This window comes from Engystomops pustulosus, unplaced genomic scaffold (assembly GCF_040894005.1).
Source record: "Engystomops pustulosus unplaced genomic scaffold, aEngPut4.maternal MAT_SCAFFOLD_94, whole genome shotgun sequence".
NCBI classification, from domain to species: Eukaryota; Metazoa; Chordata; class Amphibia; order Anura; family Leptodactylidae; genus Engystomops; species Engystomops pustulosus.
This window is the reverse complement of record NW_027284980.1, coordinates 22,086-38,892: the sequence shown is the minus strand read 5'-3', so window position 1 is coordinate 38,892 and position 16,807 is coordinate 22,086. Positions and strand designations below refer to the sequence as shown.

The 16,807-nt window shown below is 53.5% G+C and overlaps 1 protein-coding gene across 1 annotated transcript in view; it reads right to left on the bottom strand.

The window, feature by feature from the left end:
• LOC140106987 (adenosine deaminase-like) overlaps nt 1-16,807 on the bottom strand; it is a 59,712-nt gene that overhangs the window by 21,833 nt on the left and 21,072 nt on the right. The window contains exons 4-7 of the mRNA XM_072131577.1: nt 16,212-16,355; nt 15,054-15,169; nt 2,030-2,154; nt 1,336-1,407 (exon numbers count right to left, since the gene is read on the bottom strand). Of these exons, the coding sequence (XP_071987678.1) occupies nt 1,336-1,407; nt 2,030-2,154; nt 15,054-15,169; nt 16,212-16,355 (457 nt within the window). The remainder of the gene's footprint in view (nt 1-1,335; nt 1,408-2,029; nt 2,155-15,053; nt 15,170-16,211; nt 16,356-16,807) is intronic.

Here is a 16,807-nt window from a genome sequence, read left to right as displayed (position 1 = left end):
CTCCAGGAGAGAGACGGCTCACACACTGCCTGACCCCAGGAGACAGACAGCTCACACACTGCCCGACTCCAGGAGAGAGAGACGGCTCACACACTGCCCGACTCCAGGAGAGAGACAGCTCACACACTGCCTGACCCCAGGAGAGAGACAGCTCACACACTGCCCGACTCCAGGAGAGAGACAGCTCACACACTGCCTGACTCCAGAAGAGAGACAGCTCACAAACTGCCCGACTCCAGGAGAGAGACAGCTCACACACTGCCCGACCCCAGGAGTGAGACAACTCACACACTGCCCGACTCCAGGAGAGAGACAGCTCACACACTGCACAACTCCAGGAGAGAGAGATCTCACACACTGCCCGACTCCAGGAGAGAGACAGCTCACACAATGCCCGACTCCAGGAGAGAGGCGGCTCACACACTGCCCGACTCCAGGAGAGAGACAGCTTACACACTGCCCGACTCCAAGAGAGAGACAGCTCACACAATGCCCGACTCCAGGAGAGAGACGGCTCACACACTGCCCGACTCCAGGAGAGAGATGGCTCACACACTGCCCGACTCCAGGAGAGAGACGGCTCACACACTGCCTGACCCCAGGAGACAGACAGCTCACACACTGCCCGACTCCAGGAGAGAGAGACGGCTCACACACTGCCCGACTCCAGGAGAGAGACAGCTCACACACTGCCTGACCCCAGGAGAGAGACAGCTCACACACTGCCCGACTCCAGGAGAGAGACAGCTCACACACTGCCTGACTCCAGAAGAGAGACAGCTCACAAACTGCCCGACTCCAGGAGAGAGACAGCTCACAAACTGCCCGACCCCAGGAGTGAGACAACTCACACACTGCCCGACTCCAGGAGAGAGACAGCTCACACAATGCCCGACTCCAGGAGAGAGAGAGCTCACACACTGCCCGACTCCAGGAGAGAGACGGCTCACACAATGCCTGCTTCTGGAGAGAGAGAGCTCACACACTGCCCGACTCCAGGAGAGAGACGGCTCACACACTGCCCGACTCCAGGAGAGAGACAGCTCACACACTGCCTGCTTCTGGAGAGAGACAGCTTGAGTGTCGCCTAAAAGAGGGATTTATCCTTGAGTCATCTGCCATATATACCCCATGTCCTGAGGGGAGAACATTATGAGGTAACAGGGGAGGGGGGAGAACACATCTTAAAGGCAAAGATCGCCAACCCTGTTAAGTACAATAGTAGCCAAACGTTTACCCCTTTGCATCTCATAACGTCAGCCCCCAGTCTAAGGGAACCTCCCTTAAACAGTTCGGTGTACCCCCCACACACATGGCCTGGTGCAGGGTCCTCACCTCTCTCACCACAGAGGCCGGCCCGGCCTCCCCTGCATGGACTGTCCTGTGGATTCCACTTCTTACGGCCTCCTACAGAAGAAGAAGGAAAGGTTAATAGTAGGGAAATGGAGGGGAGGCAGATTGTTAAGGAGATCGCACTGGTTTCGGACGCCATCTTGACTACTGTCCGCCATCTTAGATACAGCGGCCATGTTCCCTGACCATTGTCAAGTTAATGTCATGATTCAAACTTCATTTTATGTAACCTGTTTGTTGGCCTGTCATTTAATGAGAAGCCAGTCTGTCCTTGATTATATTGTAATTCTGGAGTCACTTATCTTCTAATTAGTATAAACAATATCTGTGTACAAGGTCTCTGAGAACTGAGCACAATTAATTCACTTTTTTCCCAGAATGTGCTGATGTCCAATAGAATCGAAGTGACTTATCTCCTTTCATACAACACCCAAAATGCTGATTTCTCTGTATTAAAATACAGCTGGGGTTTTTTGCAATAAACAGTTTTGATTTGAGTGCATCGGAAGACCGGACTGTGTCTTTCAGTCTGTCATCTCGCTGCCGGCAGCGATCGCATCCTCCCTCAAAGGGTTAATTAGGACTCGCCTTACAAAAGTCAAGAGGGCTGTTGGGGCCCTGCATAAAAAATCCCTATCACAGATCCATGCTGGGGGTCACTAGAAATGGTACTTACCTCATACGCTTGTAGGTGTCCCAGGGAGGTTTCACTCTTTAACCCTTCATCTCCAGCCAGGTCGATGGCTACCACAGTGTCCCCCTGATACCTCTTACAGAGCTCCACAATCTCCGAAGACCACCCTGATGGAAGTAGAGAAAGGAGAGACCCTCATCTGTAACCCACCTACCCGGAGCATAGGGGCACAGCTAATGGCACGCGGCACAGCTAACGACAAGGCACGCGGCACAGCTAATGGCAGGGCACGAGGCACAGCTAGTAGCATAAGGCACAGCTAGTAGCATAAGGCACAGCTAATGGCAAGGCACGAGGCACAGCTAGTAGCATAAGGCACAGCTAGTAGCATAAGGCACAGCTAATGGCAAGGCACGCGGCACAGCTAATGGCAAGGCACGCGGCACAGCTAATGGCAAGGCACGCGGCACAGCTAGTAGCATAAGGCACAGCTAGTAGTATAAGGCACAGCTAATGCCAAGGCACGCGGCACAGCTAATGGCAAGGCACGAGGCACAGCTAGTAGCATAAGGCACAGCTAGTAGCATAAGGCACAGCTAATGGCAAGGCACGCGGCACAGCTAATGGCAAGGCACGAGGCACAGCTAGTAGCATAAGGCACAGCTAATGGCAAGGCACGCGGCACAGCTAATGGCAAGGCACGAGGCACAGCTAGTAGCATAAGGCACAGCTAGTAGCATAAGGCACAGCTAATGGCAAGGCACGAGGCACAGCTAATGGCACGAGGCACAGCTAATGGCATGAGGCACAGCTACTGGCAATGCACAAGGCACAGCTAATGGCAAGGCACGAGGCACAGCTAGTAGCATAAGGCACAGCTAGTAGCATAAGGCACAGCTAATGGCAAGGCACGCGGCACAGCTAATGGCAAGGCACGCGGCACAGCTAATGGCAAGGCACGAGGCACAGCTAGTAGCATAAGGCACAACTAGTAGCATAAGGCACAGCTAATGGCAAGGCACGCGGCACAGCTAATGGCAAGGCACGAGGCACAGCTAGTAGCATAAGGCACAGCTAGTAGCATAAGGCACAGCTAATGGCAAGGCACGCGGCACAGCTAATGGCAAGGCACGAGGCACAGCTAGTAGCATAAGGCACAGCTAGTAGCATAAGGCACAGCTAATGGCAAGGCACGAGGCACAGCTAATGGCACGAGGCACAGCTAATGGCATGAGGCACAGCTACTGGCAATGCACAAGGCACAGCTAGTAGCACGAGGCACAGCTAATGGCAAGGCACGAGGCACAGCTAGTAGCATAAGGCACAGCTAATGGCACGCGGCACAGCTAATGGCAAGGCACGCGGCACAGCTAGTAGCATAAGGCACAGCTAGTAGCATAAGGCACAGCTAATGGCAAGGCACGCGGCACAGCTAATGGCAAGGCACGAGGCACAGCTAGTAGCATAAGGCACAGCTAATGGCAAGGCACGAGGCACAGCTAGTAGCATAAGGCACAGCTAGTAGCATAAGGCACAGCTAATGGCAAGGCACGAGGCACAGCTAATGGCACGAGGCACAGCTAATGGCATGAGGCACAGCTACTGGCAATGCACAAGGCACAGCTAGTAGCACGAGGCACAGCTAATGGCAAGGCACGAGGCACAGCTAGTAGCATAAGGCACAGCTAATGGCACGCGGCACAGCTAATGGCAAGGCACGCGGCACAGCTAGTAGCATAAGGCACAGCTAGTAGCATAAGGCACAGCTAATGGCAAGGCACGCGGCACAGCTAATGGCAAGGCACGAGGCACAGCTAGTAGCATAAGGCACAGCTAATGGCACGCGGCACAACTAATGGCAAGGCACGCGGCACAGCTAATGGCAAGGCACGAGGCACAGCTACTGGCAATGCACGAGGCACAGCTAGTAGCACGAGGCACAGCTAATTGCAAGGCACAAGGCACAGCTAGTAGCATAAGGCACAGCTAATGGCAAGGCACGCGGCACAGCTAATGGCAAGGCACAAGGCACAGCTAATGGCAAGGCACGAGGCACAGCTAGTAGCATAAGGCACAGCTAGTAGCATAAGGCACAGCTAATGGCAAGGCACGCGGCACAGCTAGTAGCACGAGGCACAGCTAGTAGCATAAGGCACAGCTAGTAGCACGAGGCACAGCTAATGGCAAGGCACGAGGCACAGCTACTGGCAATGCACGAGGCACAGCTAGTAGCACGCGGCACAGCTAATGGCAAGGCACAAGGCACAGCTAGTAGCATAAGGCACAGCTAATGGCAAGGCACGCGGCACAGCTAATGGCAAGGCACAAGGCACAGCTAATGGCAAGGCACGAGGCACAGCTAGTAGCATAAGGCACAGCTAGTAGCATAAGGCACAGCTAATGGCAAGGCACGAGGCACAGCTAGTAGCACGAGGCACAGCTAGTAGCATAAGGCACAGCTAATGGCAAGGCACGCGTCACAGCTAGTAGCACGAGGCACAGCTAGTAGCATAAGGCACAGCTAGTAGCACGAGGCACAGCTAGTAGCATAAGGCACAGCTAATGGCAAGGCACGAGGCACAGCTAGTAGCACGAGGCACAGCTAGTAGCACGAGGCACAGCTAGTAGCATAAGGCACAGCTAATGGCACGAGGCACAGCTAGTAGCATAAGGCACAGCTAGTAGCACGAGGCACAGCTAGTAGCATAAGGCACAGCTAATGGCAAGGCACGAGGCACAGCTAGTAGCATAAGGCACAGCTAATGGCACGAGGCACAGCTAGTAGCATAAGGCACAGCTAGTAGCACGAGGCACAGCTAGTAGCATAAGGCACAGCTAATGGCAAGGCACGAGGCACAGCTAGTAGCATAAGGCACAGCTAATGGCACGAGGCACAGCTAGTAGCATAAGGCACAGCTAATGGCAAGGCACGAGGCACAGCTAGTAGCACGAGGCACAGCTAGTAGCATAAGGCACAGCTAATGGCAAGGCACGAGGCACAGCTAGTAGCACGAGGCACAGCTAGTAGCACGAGGCACAGCTAATGGCACGAGGCACAGCTAATGGCAAGACACAGCTAGTGGGATTGGCACACTTAGATAAATGGCATGAGGCACCGAGGAATATAATAATTCTGTTTCAGTGTCAAAGCAAGAATAATTTTTTAGTAATCCACAAATTTACAGGTAACAAATGAGAACAAGACAAAATGAAAGGAAAAATAGTCCTGTCGTCTCTGTGGGCTTTTATGTCCCAAATGAAGATCCGGCTTCCATCCTACAACTTTTCCATAAGTGCTTAAGAGCAGGTGATAAAAATGGTGGCTCTCGGACCTCTCCTGGACTCAGCTCCTCCATTGTAGAAATGTCTCTCTGGTGGACACGTGGTGGGTTAATCATAAGTGACTGACCATTTATATTGGGAAATAATTCTGCCACATCCCCCCCCTGTGGCCTGACTTTTTTCTGGTGGCTGGAGGAAGCCGGGGTCCTGACTACTGGAGTGGCTGGCAGGGCGACCTTGTGGCCAGTGATGATCACGGGCTTGGTATCAGGAACGGAGACATTGTCCTGGCAGGTCTCCAGCAAGCGGTGGTGCAAGAAAATGGAGGGAGAGGCTGAGGGTATAGGTTTCTCTCTGGGGCTTCCCTGATGTATAGATAGGATCCCTGGAGATAAAGAATGGGGAGCCCGTGGTGGTAAACAGCCTAATCCAGGCATCACTCTGAGGCACGTTGGTGAAGAATAACTTACAGTTCTTTATTAAGCAAACAGCAGGCAATGGCCTTAAACATCAGCAGACTTCAGGGGGTTAGAGGGTGCTGATTGGAGCAGGTCTGCAGGAAGGTGGTTGCTCACAGCCTGGTAAGGTATTTTCTAGCTGGGCTGAAGTCCTGATGTAGACCTCTCTTCTGGTGTCAGGGCAGCTTGCCATGTGCTCCCATAAAAAGGGGTTTTATAAACTCCCCTTGTGAGGCATAGAGCACTTTGTCCAGCCAGCTTACTCCTTCCTTATGCAACATCCCCCACCGGGGCCTAGCCTTTTCTCGGGGCCTGGAGTCAGCCGGGGCCCGCAGTACCTGAGTGGCTGGCGGTTGCGGCCTAGGCACGCTATTGTCACGGTGCTTGGTATGGGGAACCGGAGGGCTGTCCTACAGCCTGGCAGGTCTCCATCAGGGTGGTGTTGGCAAGAAATGATGAGGGAGAGGCTGCTATAGCGGATCTCCCTGGGGCAACCCTTTGGTGTCTAGAGGGTGAGTCTCTGTGTGGTGGACAGGGTGCCTGTGATGATGGCAGCTGTAGTAGCAGGGACCAGACGGAGGCAGAGGTTGAACAGAAACAACTTACAGTTCTTTTATTGGGAACCGACAGGAACATCAGCAACGTGCCTTTAACAAGATGGTGGAGTACTGGAGAGGTATTTGGAGTGAGCCACAGGATGTAGATCACCAGCCTGGATGCAATGGCAGGCTGGGAGGTAGCTGTGTCCTGGAAGGATGCTTCAGCTTGATCCTGGATATCTTCAGGTACCACCCTTGAAGGTATGATGATACCCCTTTCCTCACTACCTAGCTATTAGCTCCACTTCAGGCAGGGGCTAGGCTCTTCCTGCTCTGGTCTGGTGTGCTAGCTGTACAGACTCCGAAGAGTCTGTACTGGAGAGACTCCAGTCTGCTTCTGAGCTACTGCTCAGCTAACTGCTCTCTAGAATATTCTTGGCCAGGGGTTTTATTATCTCCCCTTGGTCAGGTGGTGGCTGCTCCTCCAATTACCTCTCAGCTCACAGAGACAGGATGTAACACAGATCATTAGATACTAGACTCTTACATCATACACAGATTAACTTCTGCCTTGCCAGGCAGGATTAACCACTGCAATGTCCCCTGTGTGATGTGGTGACATGCTATGGGGCTTATTCGCCATTGCATCGGCGAGGGTGTTGCATACCCCCGGGGCAATTGAAAGAGCTGCCCTCGGCTCGACTACGGATTGGGGCGAAAAGGTGGATACGGGCACTTCGGGGAAGTGCAGGCTATGTGAGGTGTAGGGACAAACCGCCCATGGTCCTGGAGACAGGCACCTGGGTTGGTGTCGGACTAAGACAAAAACATGTAAGTGCTTGACAGTTGGTCGCTGACGCCATTAAACCGAACTGTACAGTAGGAAAGGTGTGGTGTCATGTCCTGTAATCCACTCCTTGCACCAAGGCCTGTATATTTGTTATATCAACACTTCTTCCCTGGCGGCAATTATATAGTGTGTATATCTGCATTGCGTTAGCATATGCGACACGAGTACCTCCTGACTGACATCCTTACCCATAGTATGAGTGGCATCCAGGTGCTATCTCTGTAACACCCCCGGTCCCCTAAGGACCCGCAGTTTACGGACTACCCCCATGTGCAAACCTCGGTTTGGGGGATAAGGTAGCGGTCAGTGTTTTACACAAAAAGACGGTCCGACACAGCCACACTACAACCTGTAAAGCCTATGAAAGGGTTAATGCAGACTACTGGCATATATGACAGTGTGCAAACATTTTGGTAAATTCTCATTGGCTTAGGAGCCCAATGGGTACACATCTTGAACGTTACAAACGTTACAGAGGTAGGCTACTCAGGGTAGCAGGATAAAATGTCTCTTTACCTAGAAAGGAAAAGGCATAAAAGTGCATGCAGAATGTCCATACCTAGAAGGAAGGCATTAAGTGCAAAATGATAATAAATTACATGGCAACTTTTCCTTGGAGTTGGCAAAAGTCTCACAGAAGGTCTTTAATGACAAAGTCCATCTTCTGGGTACAGCCCTTGAGGTGGGGAAAAGTGCACTAAGAAGCAAAGGGTCTCCTCTATGGGTAGAGGGACAGAGTCCTTTGAAAAGAATCTCTGCTGTGGCAGAGGAAGGGGTGCTCTCATAGCACATGACAGTGGAAAATCTCTGGACTGAGATAAATAAGGGTAAGAGTCTCAGGACAGTTTCTGGCTCTTTGGGATAAGGACAGAAATAAATATTTACAATGGACATAGTACCTGGAGAGGGCTACAGCCCTTCAGGGGTTAGTCAGATGCACCTTCGCTGGGTTCAGCAGGGACAGGATCCAAAGTCAGTAGGGAATCCTGTGCATCCTCAGCGGGAGTAGGTGCCGGCTGGGGACACCCGGTGGCAGTAGCGGGTACTGCAGGTGCAGCAACATCCTCCGGACCTTCAGGGGGAGGAGCGCTGTCGCCCGGGGTGTCGGCTGTTCCAGCCGGGGGCTCAACTGAGCCAGGGACCACGGAGGGGTCCAGAAAGACATAAATAGGAACCTGCGGCAGCGCCGCGGCTCCTTCCAGCTCCGGTTCTTCTGGGGCCGGGTCATCACCCCACTGGTAACCGGCAAGCGGAGAAGTGGGCCTCGTTGGAACCTCCGGACAAGGTTCACTAGCCGGGATGTCATCTCCCACAGAAGAGTCGCGGGACCTGGCAATGCTCCCGGCAGGGGAGACGGTGGGGGTGGCGCCCTGGATCATGCCCGGCCCATGGATGGCAATGGGACCCGTACTCACAATTACCGTGGATGGAGCATTCACGTGGGTCACCGCCCGGGGACTCGCAGCCGAGGAAGAAGAAGTGTTCGGGGATTCCGGCCACTCGTCGTCCTCATACAGCTCGTCGTACGGTGGATAGCGATCCTCATCGGAGTCCGGGATCCGGATCACACCAGCCGCCCATGGTCCTCGGGGCCCCTCCTGTAGGGAGAACTCGATGCACTCTCCTGGCTTCAGATTGTGCAGGCTCTCTGGCAAGTCAGGCCTCTTGACAGACCGGCGGGGAATAAATACCTCCCGTCCGGTGTAGTCCTGGGTGGCGAAGCCATAGCCACGTTGCTTGTCGAAGAACCGGACCATGCCGGTGGTGCGGTTCTTTTCTACCCAGGCTCCAGCTGCAGACCGGCCGGCCATGTAGCGTTGGGCCTCCTTCTCCTAGCGTCGCTGCTCCGAGACAGTGTCTCGGAGTCTCTGGCAAACGGCCTCACCTCGGCCTCGAGGCTGCGGAGGTGCCGGTGCTGGGGCTCGTGGCTCCGGTGCAGGCTCGGATCTCCGTGGTGGTCGGGCAGGTGCCGGAACAGGAGCAGGAGCAGCCGGAGGATCAGGAACCGTCACAGCAGGGCGAGCAGGCCGAGCAGCAGGGACAGTAGGCCTCGGAGCAGGTGGCACGGCAGCAGTAGGCCCAGGCGCTGGCTCAACAGGAGTCGGGGCCTCCCCACGTGGCGCCTTCACGTGGGCCCGCGGTACCGGCATGGTAACCGGGAGAGGCACGAGGAACCGCCCGGGTGGTAATTGGTACTACGTCACCGTCTGGACATACCTCCTGGTGACGAATGCTCGGGTCAGTCCTCGATGCAGCCGGTGCCCAGCAAAGGGCCTCCGAACCGGCTGCGCAGAGACCACCACCATGGTCTCCAACACTTCGAAAAACTCGGGACGCTCCACAGAAGGGAATGGCGGAGGACCCCACATGATGCTGACCTCACTGTCCAAGATCCGCACGAGTTCTGGCGTTTCGTTGAGGCGGAGCAGGAAGTCCGCTTCGCGCCAGAGGGAGGAGTCCAAGTCCTTCCCGCCAAGAGCTGTGGCGGGCTCTAATTTTTCCTGCGCCACAGGAGGCGGGGTTCGCGCCCTTCGCGCATGGGTGGAGCTTGGTGTGTTGTCTGGGTTTCCCGCCAGTGAAGGTTTTGGCGGGCTGGAATTACTTGCTGCGCCACAGTTTCTGAGGTAAATTCTTCAGGCGCGGCAGCGCCGGATGTAGCAGAGCTGACACAGTTCTTGCAAGGATTAACCTCTTGAGTGCTGGAGCGGTGCTCGACAGCGCGTGGCAGCATTAACAGAGTTCAATCCAGAAACACACAATCACTTGGGCCTAAACCCGGATGGCAGCAGGGTTAGGCAGCACAGTCTTTTAATAAAGGAAAGTCTTTAGTGCCAGAATAAGGCACAGAAGTATATATCCTGTTCATGACACCACTTGCAACATCCCCCACCGGGGCCTAGCCTTTTCTCGGGGCCTGGAATCAGCTGGGGCCCGCAGTACCTGAGTGGCTGGCGGTTGCGGCCTAGGCACGCTATTGTCACGGTGCTTGGTATGGGGAACCGGAGGGCTGTCCTACAGCCTGGCAGGTCTCCAGCAGGGTGGTGTTGGCAAGAAATGATGAGGGAGAGGCTGCTATAGCGGATCTCCCTGGGGCAACCCTTTGGTGTCTAGAGGATGAGTCTCTGTGTGGTGGACAGGGTGCCTGTGATGATGGCAGCTGTAGTAGCAGGGACCAGACGGAGGCAGAGGTTGAACAGAAACAACTTACAGTTCTTTTATTGGGAACCGACAGGAACATCAGCAACGTGCCTTTAACAAGATGGTGGAGTACTGGAGAGGTATTTGGAGTGAGCCACAGGATGTAGATCACCAGCCTGGATGCAATGGCAGGATGGGAGGTAGCTGTGTCCTGGAAGGATGCTTCAGCTTGATCCTGGATATCTTCAGGTACCACCCTTGAAGGTAGGATGATACCCCTTTCCTCACTACCTAGCTATTAGCTCCACTTCAGGCAGGGGCTAGGCTCTTCCTGCTCTGGTCTGGTGTGCTAGCTGTACAGACTCCGAAGAGTCTGTACTGGAGAGACTCCAGTCTGCTTCTGAGCTACTGCTCAGCTAACTGCTCTCTAGAACATTCCTGGCCAGGGGTTTTATTATCTCCCCTTGGTCAGGTGGTGGCTGCTCCTCCAATTACCTCTCAGCTCACAGAGACAGGATGTAACACAGATCATTGGATACTAGACTCTTACATCATACACAGATTAACTTCTGCCTTGCCAGGCAGGATTAACCACTGCAATGTCCCCTGTGTGATGTGGTGACATGCTATGGGGCTTATTCGCCATTGCATCGGCGAGGGTGTTGCATACCCCCGGGGCAATTGAAAGAGCTGCCCTCGGCTCGACTACGGATTGGGGCGAAAAGGTGGATACGGGCACTTCGGGGAAGTGCAGGCTATGTGAGGTGTAGGGACAAACCGCCCATGGTCCTGGAGACAGGCACCTGGGTTGGTGTCGGACTAAGACAAAAACATGTAAGTGCTTGACAGTTGGTCGCTGACGCCATTAAACCGAACTGTACAGTAGGAAAGGTGTGGTGTCATGTCCTGTAATCCACTCCTTGCACCAAGGCCTGTATATTTGTTATATCAACACTTCTTCCCTGGCGGCAATTATATAGTGTGTATATCTGCATTGCGTTAGCATATGCGACACGAGTACCTCCTGACTGACATCCTTACCCATAGTATGAGTGGCATCCAGGTGCTATCTCTGTAACACCCCCGGTCCCCTAAGGACCCGCAGTTTACGGACTACCCCCATGTGCAAACCTCGGTTTGGGGGATAAGGTAGCGGTCAGTGTTTTACACAAAAAGACGGTCCGACACAGCCACACTACAACCTGTAAAGCCTATGAAAGGGTTAATGCAGACTACTGGCATATATGACAGTGTGCAAACATTTTGGTAAATTCTCATTGGCTTAGGAGCCCAATGGGTACACATCTTGAACGTTACAAACGTTACAGAGGTAGGCTACTCAGGGTAGCAGGATAAAATGTCTCTTTACCTAGAAAGGAAAAGGCATAAAAGTGCATGCAGAATGTCCATACCTAGAAGGAAGGCATTAAGTGCAAAATGATAATAAATTACATGGCAACTTTTCCTTGGAGTTGGCAAAAGTCTCACAGAAGGTCTTTAATGACAAAGTCCATCTTCTGGGTACAGCCCTTGAGGTGGGGAAAAGTGCACTAAGAAGCAAAGGGTCTCCTCTATGGGTAGAGGGACAGAGTCCTTTGAAAAGAATCTCTGCTGTGGCAGAGGAAGGGGTGCTCTCATAGCACATGACAGTGGAAAATCTCTGGACTGAGATAAATAAGGGTAAGAGTCTCAGGACAGTTTCTGGCTCTTTGGGATAAGGACAGAAATAAATATTTACAATGGACATAGTACCTGGAGAGGGCTACAGCCCTTCAGGGGTTAGTCAGATGCACCTTCGCTGGGTTCAGCAGGGACAGGATCCAAAGTCAGTAGGGAATCCTGTGCATCCTCAGCGGGAGTAGGTGCCGGCTGGGGACACCCGGTGGCAGTAGCGGGTACTGCAGGTGCAGCAACATCCTCCGGACCTTCAGGGGGAGGAGCGCTGTCGCCCGGGGTGTCGGCTGTTCCAGCCGGGGGCTCAACTGAGCCAGGGACCACGGAGGGGTCCAGAAAGACATAAATAGGAACCTGCGGCAGCGCCGCGGCTCCTTCCAGCTCCGGTTCTTCTGGGGCCGGGTCATCACCCCACTGGTAACCGGCAAGCGGAGAAGTGGGCCTCGTTGGAACCTCCGGACAAGGTTCACTAGCCGGGATGTCATCTCCCACAGAAGAGTCGCGGGACCTGGCAATGCTCCCGGCAGGGGAGACGGTGGGGGTGGCGCCCTGGATCATGCCCGGCCCATGGATGGCAATGGGACCCGTACTCACAATTACCGTGGATGGAGCATTCACGTGGGTCACCGCCCGGGGACTCGCAGCCGAGGAAGAAGAAGTGTTCGGGGATTCCGGCCACTCGTCGTCCTCATACAGCTCGTCGTACGGTGGATAGCGATCCTCATCGGAGTCCGGGATCCGGATCACACCAGCCGCCCATGGTCCTCGGGGCCCCTCCTGTAGGGAGAACTCGATGCACTCTCCTGGCTTCAGATTGTGCAGGCTCTCTGGCAAGTCAGGCCTCTTGACAGACCGGCGGGGAATAAATACCTCCCGTCCGGTGTAGTCCTGGGTGGCGAAGCCATAGCCACGTTGCTTGTCGAAGAACCGGACCATGCCGGTGGTGCGGTTCTTTTCTACCCAGGCTCCAGCTGCAGACCGGCCGGCCATGTAGCGTTGGGCCTCCTTCTCCTAGCGTCGCTGCTCCGAGACAGTGTCTCGGAGTCTCTGGCAAACGGCCTCACCTCGGCCTCGAGGCTGCGGAGGTGCCGGTGCTGGGGCTCGTGGCTCCGGTGCAGGCTCGGATCTCCGTGGTGGTCGGGCAGGTGCCGGAACAGGAGCAGGAGCAGCCGGAGGATCAGGAACCGTCACAGCAGGGCGAGCAGGCCGAGCAGCAGGGACAGTAGGCCTCGGAGCAGGTGGCACGGCAGCAGTAGGCCCAGGCGCTGGCTCAACAGGAGTCGGGGCCTCCCCACGTGGCGCCTTCACGTGGGCCCGCGGTACCGGCATGGTAACCGGGAGAGGCACGAGGAACCGCCCGGGTGGTAATTGGTACTACGTCACCGTCTGGACATACCTCCTGGTGACGAATGCTCGGGTCAGTCCTCGATGCAGCCGGTGCCCAGCAAAGGGCCTCCGAACCGGCTGCGCAGAGACCACCACCATGGTCTCCAACACTTCGAAAAACTCGGGACGCTCCACAGAAGGGAATGGCGGAGGACCCCACATGATGCTGACCTCACTGTCCAAGATCCGCACGAGTTCTGGCGTTTCGTTGAGGCGGAGCAGGAAGTCCGCTTCGCGCCAGAGGGAGGAGTCCAAGTCCTTCCCGCCAAGAGCTGTGGCGGGCTCTAATTTTTCCTGCGCCACAGGAGGCGGGGTTCGCGCCCTTCGCGCATGGGTGGAGCTTGGTGTGTTGTCTGGGTTTCCCGCCAGTGAAGGTTTTGGCGGGCTGGAATTACTTGCTGCGCCACAGTTTCTGAGGTAAATTCTTCAGGCGCGGCAGCGCCGGATGTAGCAGAGCTGACACAGTTCTTGCAAGGATTAACCTCTTGAGTGCTGGAGCGGTGCTCGACAGCGCGTGGCAGCATTAACAGAGTTCAATCCAGAAACACACAATCACTTGGGCCTAAACCCGGATGGCAGCAGGGTTAGGCAGCACAGTCTTTTAATAAAGGAAAGTCTTTAGTGCCAGAATAAGGCACAGAAGTATATATCCTGTTCATGACACCACTTGCAACATCCCCCACCGGGGCCTAGCCTTTTCTCGGGGCCTGGAATCAGCTGGGGCCCGCAGTACCTGAGTGGCTGGCGGTTGCGGCCTAGGCACGCTATTGTCACGGTGCTTGGTATGGGGAACCGGAGGGCTGTCCTACAGCCTGGCAGGTCTCCAGCAGGGTGGTGTTGGCAAGAAATGATGAGGGAGAGGCTGCTATAGCGGATCTCCCTGGGGCAACCCTTTGGTGTCTAGAGGATGAGTCTCTGTGTGGTGGACAGGGTGCCTGTGATGATGGCAGCTGTAGTAGCAGGGACCAGACGGAGGCAGAGGTTGAACAGAAACAACTTACAGTTCTTTTATTGGGAACCGACAGGAACATCAGCAACGTGCCTTTAACAAGATGGTGGAGTACTGGAGAGGTATTTGGAGTGAGCCACAGGATGTAGATCACCAGCCTGGATGCAATGGCAGGATGGGAGGTAGCTGTGTCCTGGAAGGATGCTTCAGCTTGATCCTGGATATCTTCAGGTACCACCCTTGAAGGTAGGATGATACCCCTTTCCTCACTACCTAGCTATTAGCTCCACTTCAGGCAGGGGCTAGGCTCTTCCTGCTCTGGTCTGGTGTGCTAGCTGTACAGACTCCGAAGAGTCTGTACTGGAGAGACTCCAGTCTGCTTCTGAGCTACTGCTCAGCTAACTGCTCTCTAGAATATTCTTGGCCAGGGGTTTTATTATCTCCCCTTGGTCAGGTGGTGGCTGCTCCTCCAATTACCTCTCAGCTCACAGAGACAGGATGTAACACAGATCATTGGATACTAGACTCTTACATCATACACAGATTAACTTCTGCCTTGCCAGGCAGGATTAACCACTGCAATGTCCCCTGTGTGATGTGGTGACATGCTATGGGGCTTATTCGCAAGCACTCCTTCGCCATTGCATCGGCGAGGGTGTTGCACTTACAGTAATGACAGAGCATATCATTGGTTAAAGACCTAATGAGGTGATCAATCTCACCAGGTAGCTAATGACACTTTGCAACACCTACCTATCCCATGCATTGGCAGGGGTGTTGCACTTCTTACCAGGCAGATGTCGCAGACAGCAGAGGATGGACCTGACCTTGATATGGAAATCCTTCTCCCCTTGTTTTAGCCCTTGGTTGATGAGTTGCACCACTTCATCTGGAGTCAGATCTCCCCTTTAACATCAAACATTCAAACTGAACTTTATTCACATTCTATTATAAGTTTTATGTAAAAGTAAACATCCCTTATCAAGGTCCCTGATTGAAGACACCTGCTCATAAGTCCCCAGCCCCGACCTTGCCAGGAGTTTACCACCAGGTTCCTCTCTACATCCATCTTCTTCATTTTCCATCACTAGTCTAAGTTCTGTATAATGGTATGGTCCATGGATTTGATTTTACGAGCTAGAACCCAGGGCCAGCGGCAGCACTAGGCATACCCGGGCAAGTGCTGGGGCCCAGAGCTGCTATTTTAGTTTCTTGATTTTTAATGCCGCCACATGAGTTCACTGCAAAGGGGCATTCTAAGGCTCTGTCGCCAAGGGGCCTACTGAAACCTAGAGCCGACCCTGCTAAAACCTAAGAGAAGTCTAAACACAGACTCAGATTGGTACTTTTATATGGATGTCTACAATATAGTTTTCCTTTTTCCTCATTTACTATGACGCCTCACTCTCTTATTCATCTCTATTTTGTCCTTTAAACAAGTTATCCTCTTTTGAGCAGGATGTAGGTGAGTGCAGTTCGCCCTTGTGTTCTGAAGTAATGTCCACCTGACTGACATGGTCTTACTGGCGCATTCCATTTTGTTTTTTTCATGTCTACACAGATAACTTCATTCGCACATGTAAATACCATGGACACATCCACTGACTATGGATACAGATACAGACTATGGATGGCATCAAGGATCCAGCACTGGTATGATTGGCTATCCATGGAGAAGATGCAGGTGTGAAGAAGCCTCATATTCCCACAACCAGCAATATAAAAATAATTTTGAAGTCTAGAGCTCTAGAGAGAGTATCTCGCCCACTCCCTAGATGCAAGCAGAAATGTAACAGTAACAATACCGTTCTAGAGCTCTTTTACATTACAGTGGAAGGTTCCTGGTCCTACAGTCAGAGCTAGAAGGAGCCCAGAAGACAACTTCTCTCTATGATTGTCCTGTAGGCCAGGAGACACTGAGGGTACTCAATGTTTTAGAAATACTTACTCTTTCTGCCCAAACTGGAGAGGATCCACCTTGCTGTTGGCGAAGAGGTGAGGATTGTAGCGGACCTCCACATAGACCACCCCTTCTTTGGCCTTAGTCTCCACAAATTCATAGGCAATTCTTTTCACAGCTTCACGGTCACCCCTACATAGGGAGGATGAAGAAACCTCATAAACAGTAAGACTCTTCTAAATCAATATCTATCTAGGAAGTGGAGTCTGATCTGTGGTAAGGTATGAGAGGGGGCGGGGGTCTACCTACTGTGTCAGAAAGAGGGTCGGATTGGCCCACTTCACATCAACCCCAGACTCAAAATTGTTACGGACACTAAAGCCACAGTTGTAGACAACTTGGAGGCTGCTAGGAGTTATTTCTAGGGTATAATGCAGAGGTCAGGAAGCTTTTTGGCTGATAGAGCCATGAACGCCGCATATTTTAAAATATTATTCCGTAAGAGCCGTACCATAGGCAAATGACCCCAGTAGATAGGTAGTCTCAGTGTCAGTGGTGCATCTGCGATCTACATCTTGGATCGCAGGCACACCCGTGCCCCACCCGTGCCCCTCTCCGCTCACCACTTTCCGGTTTCCGGACCT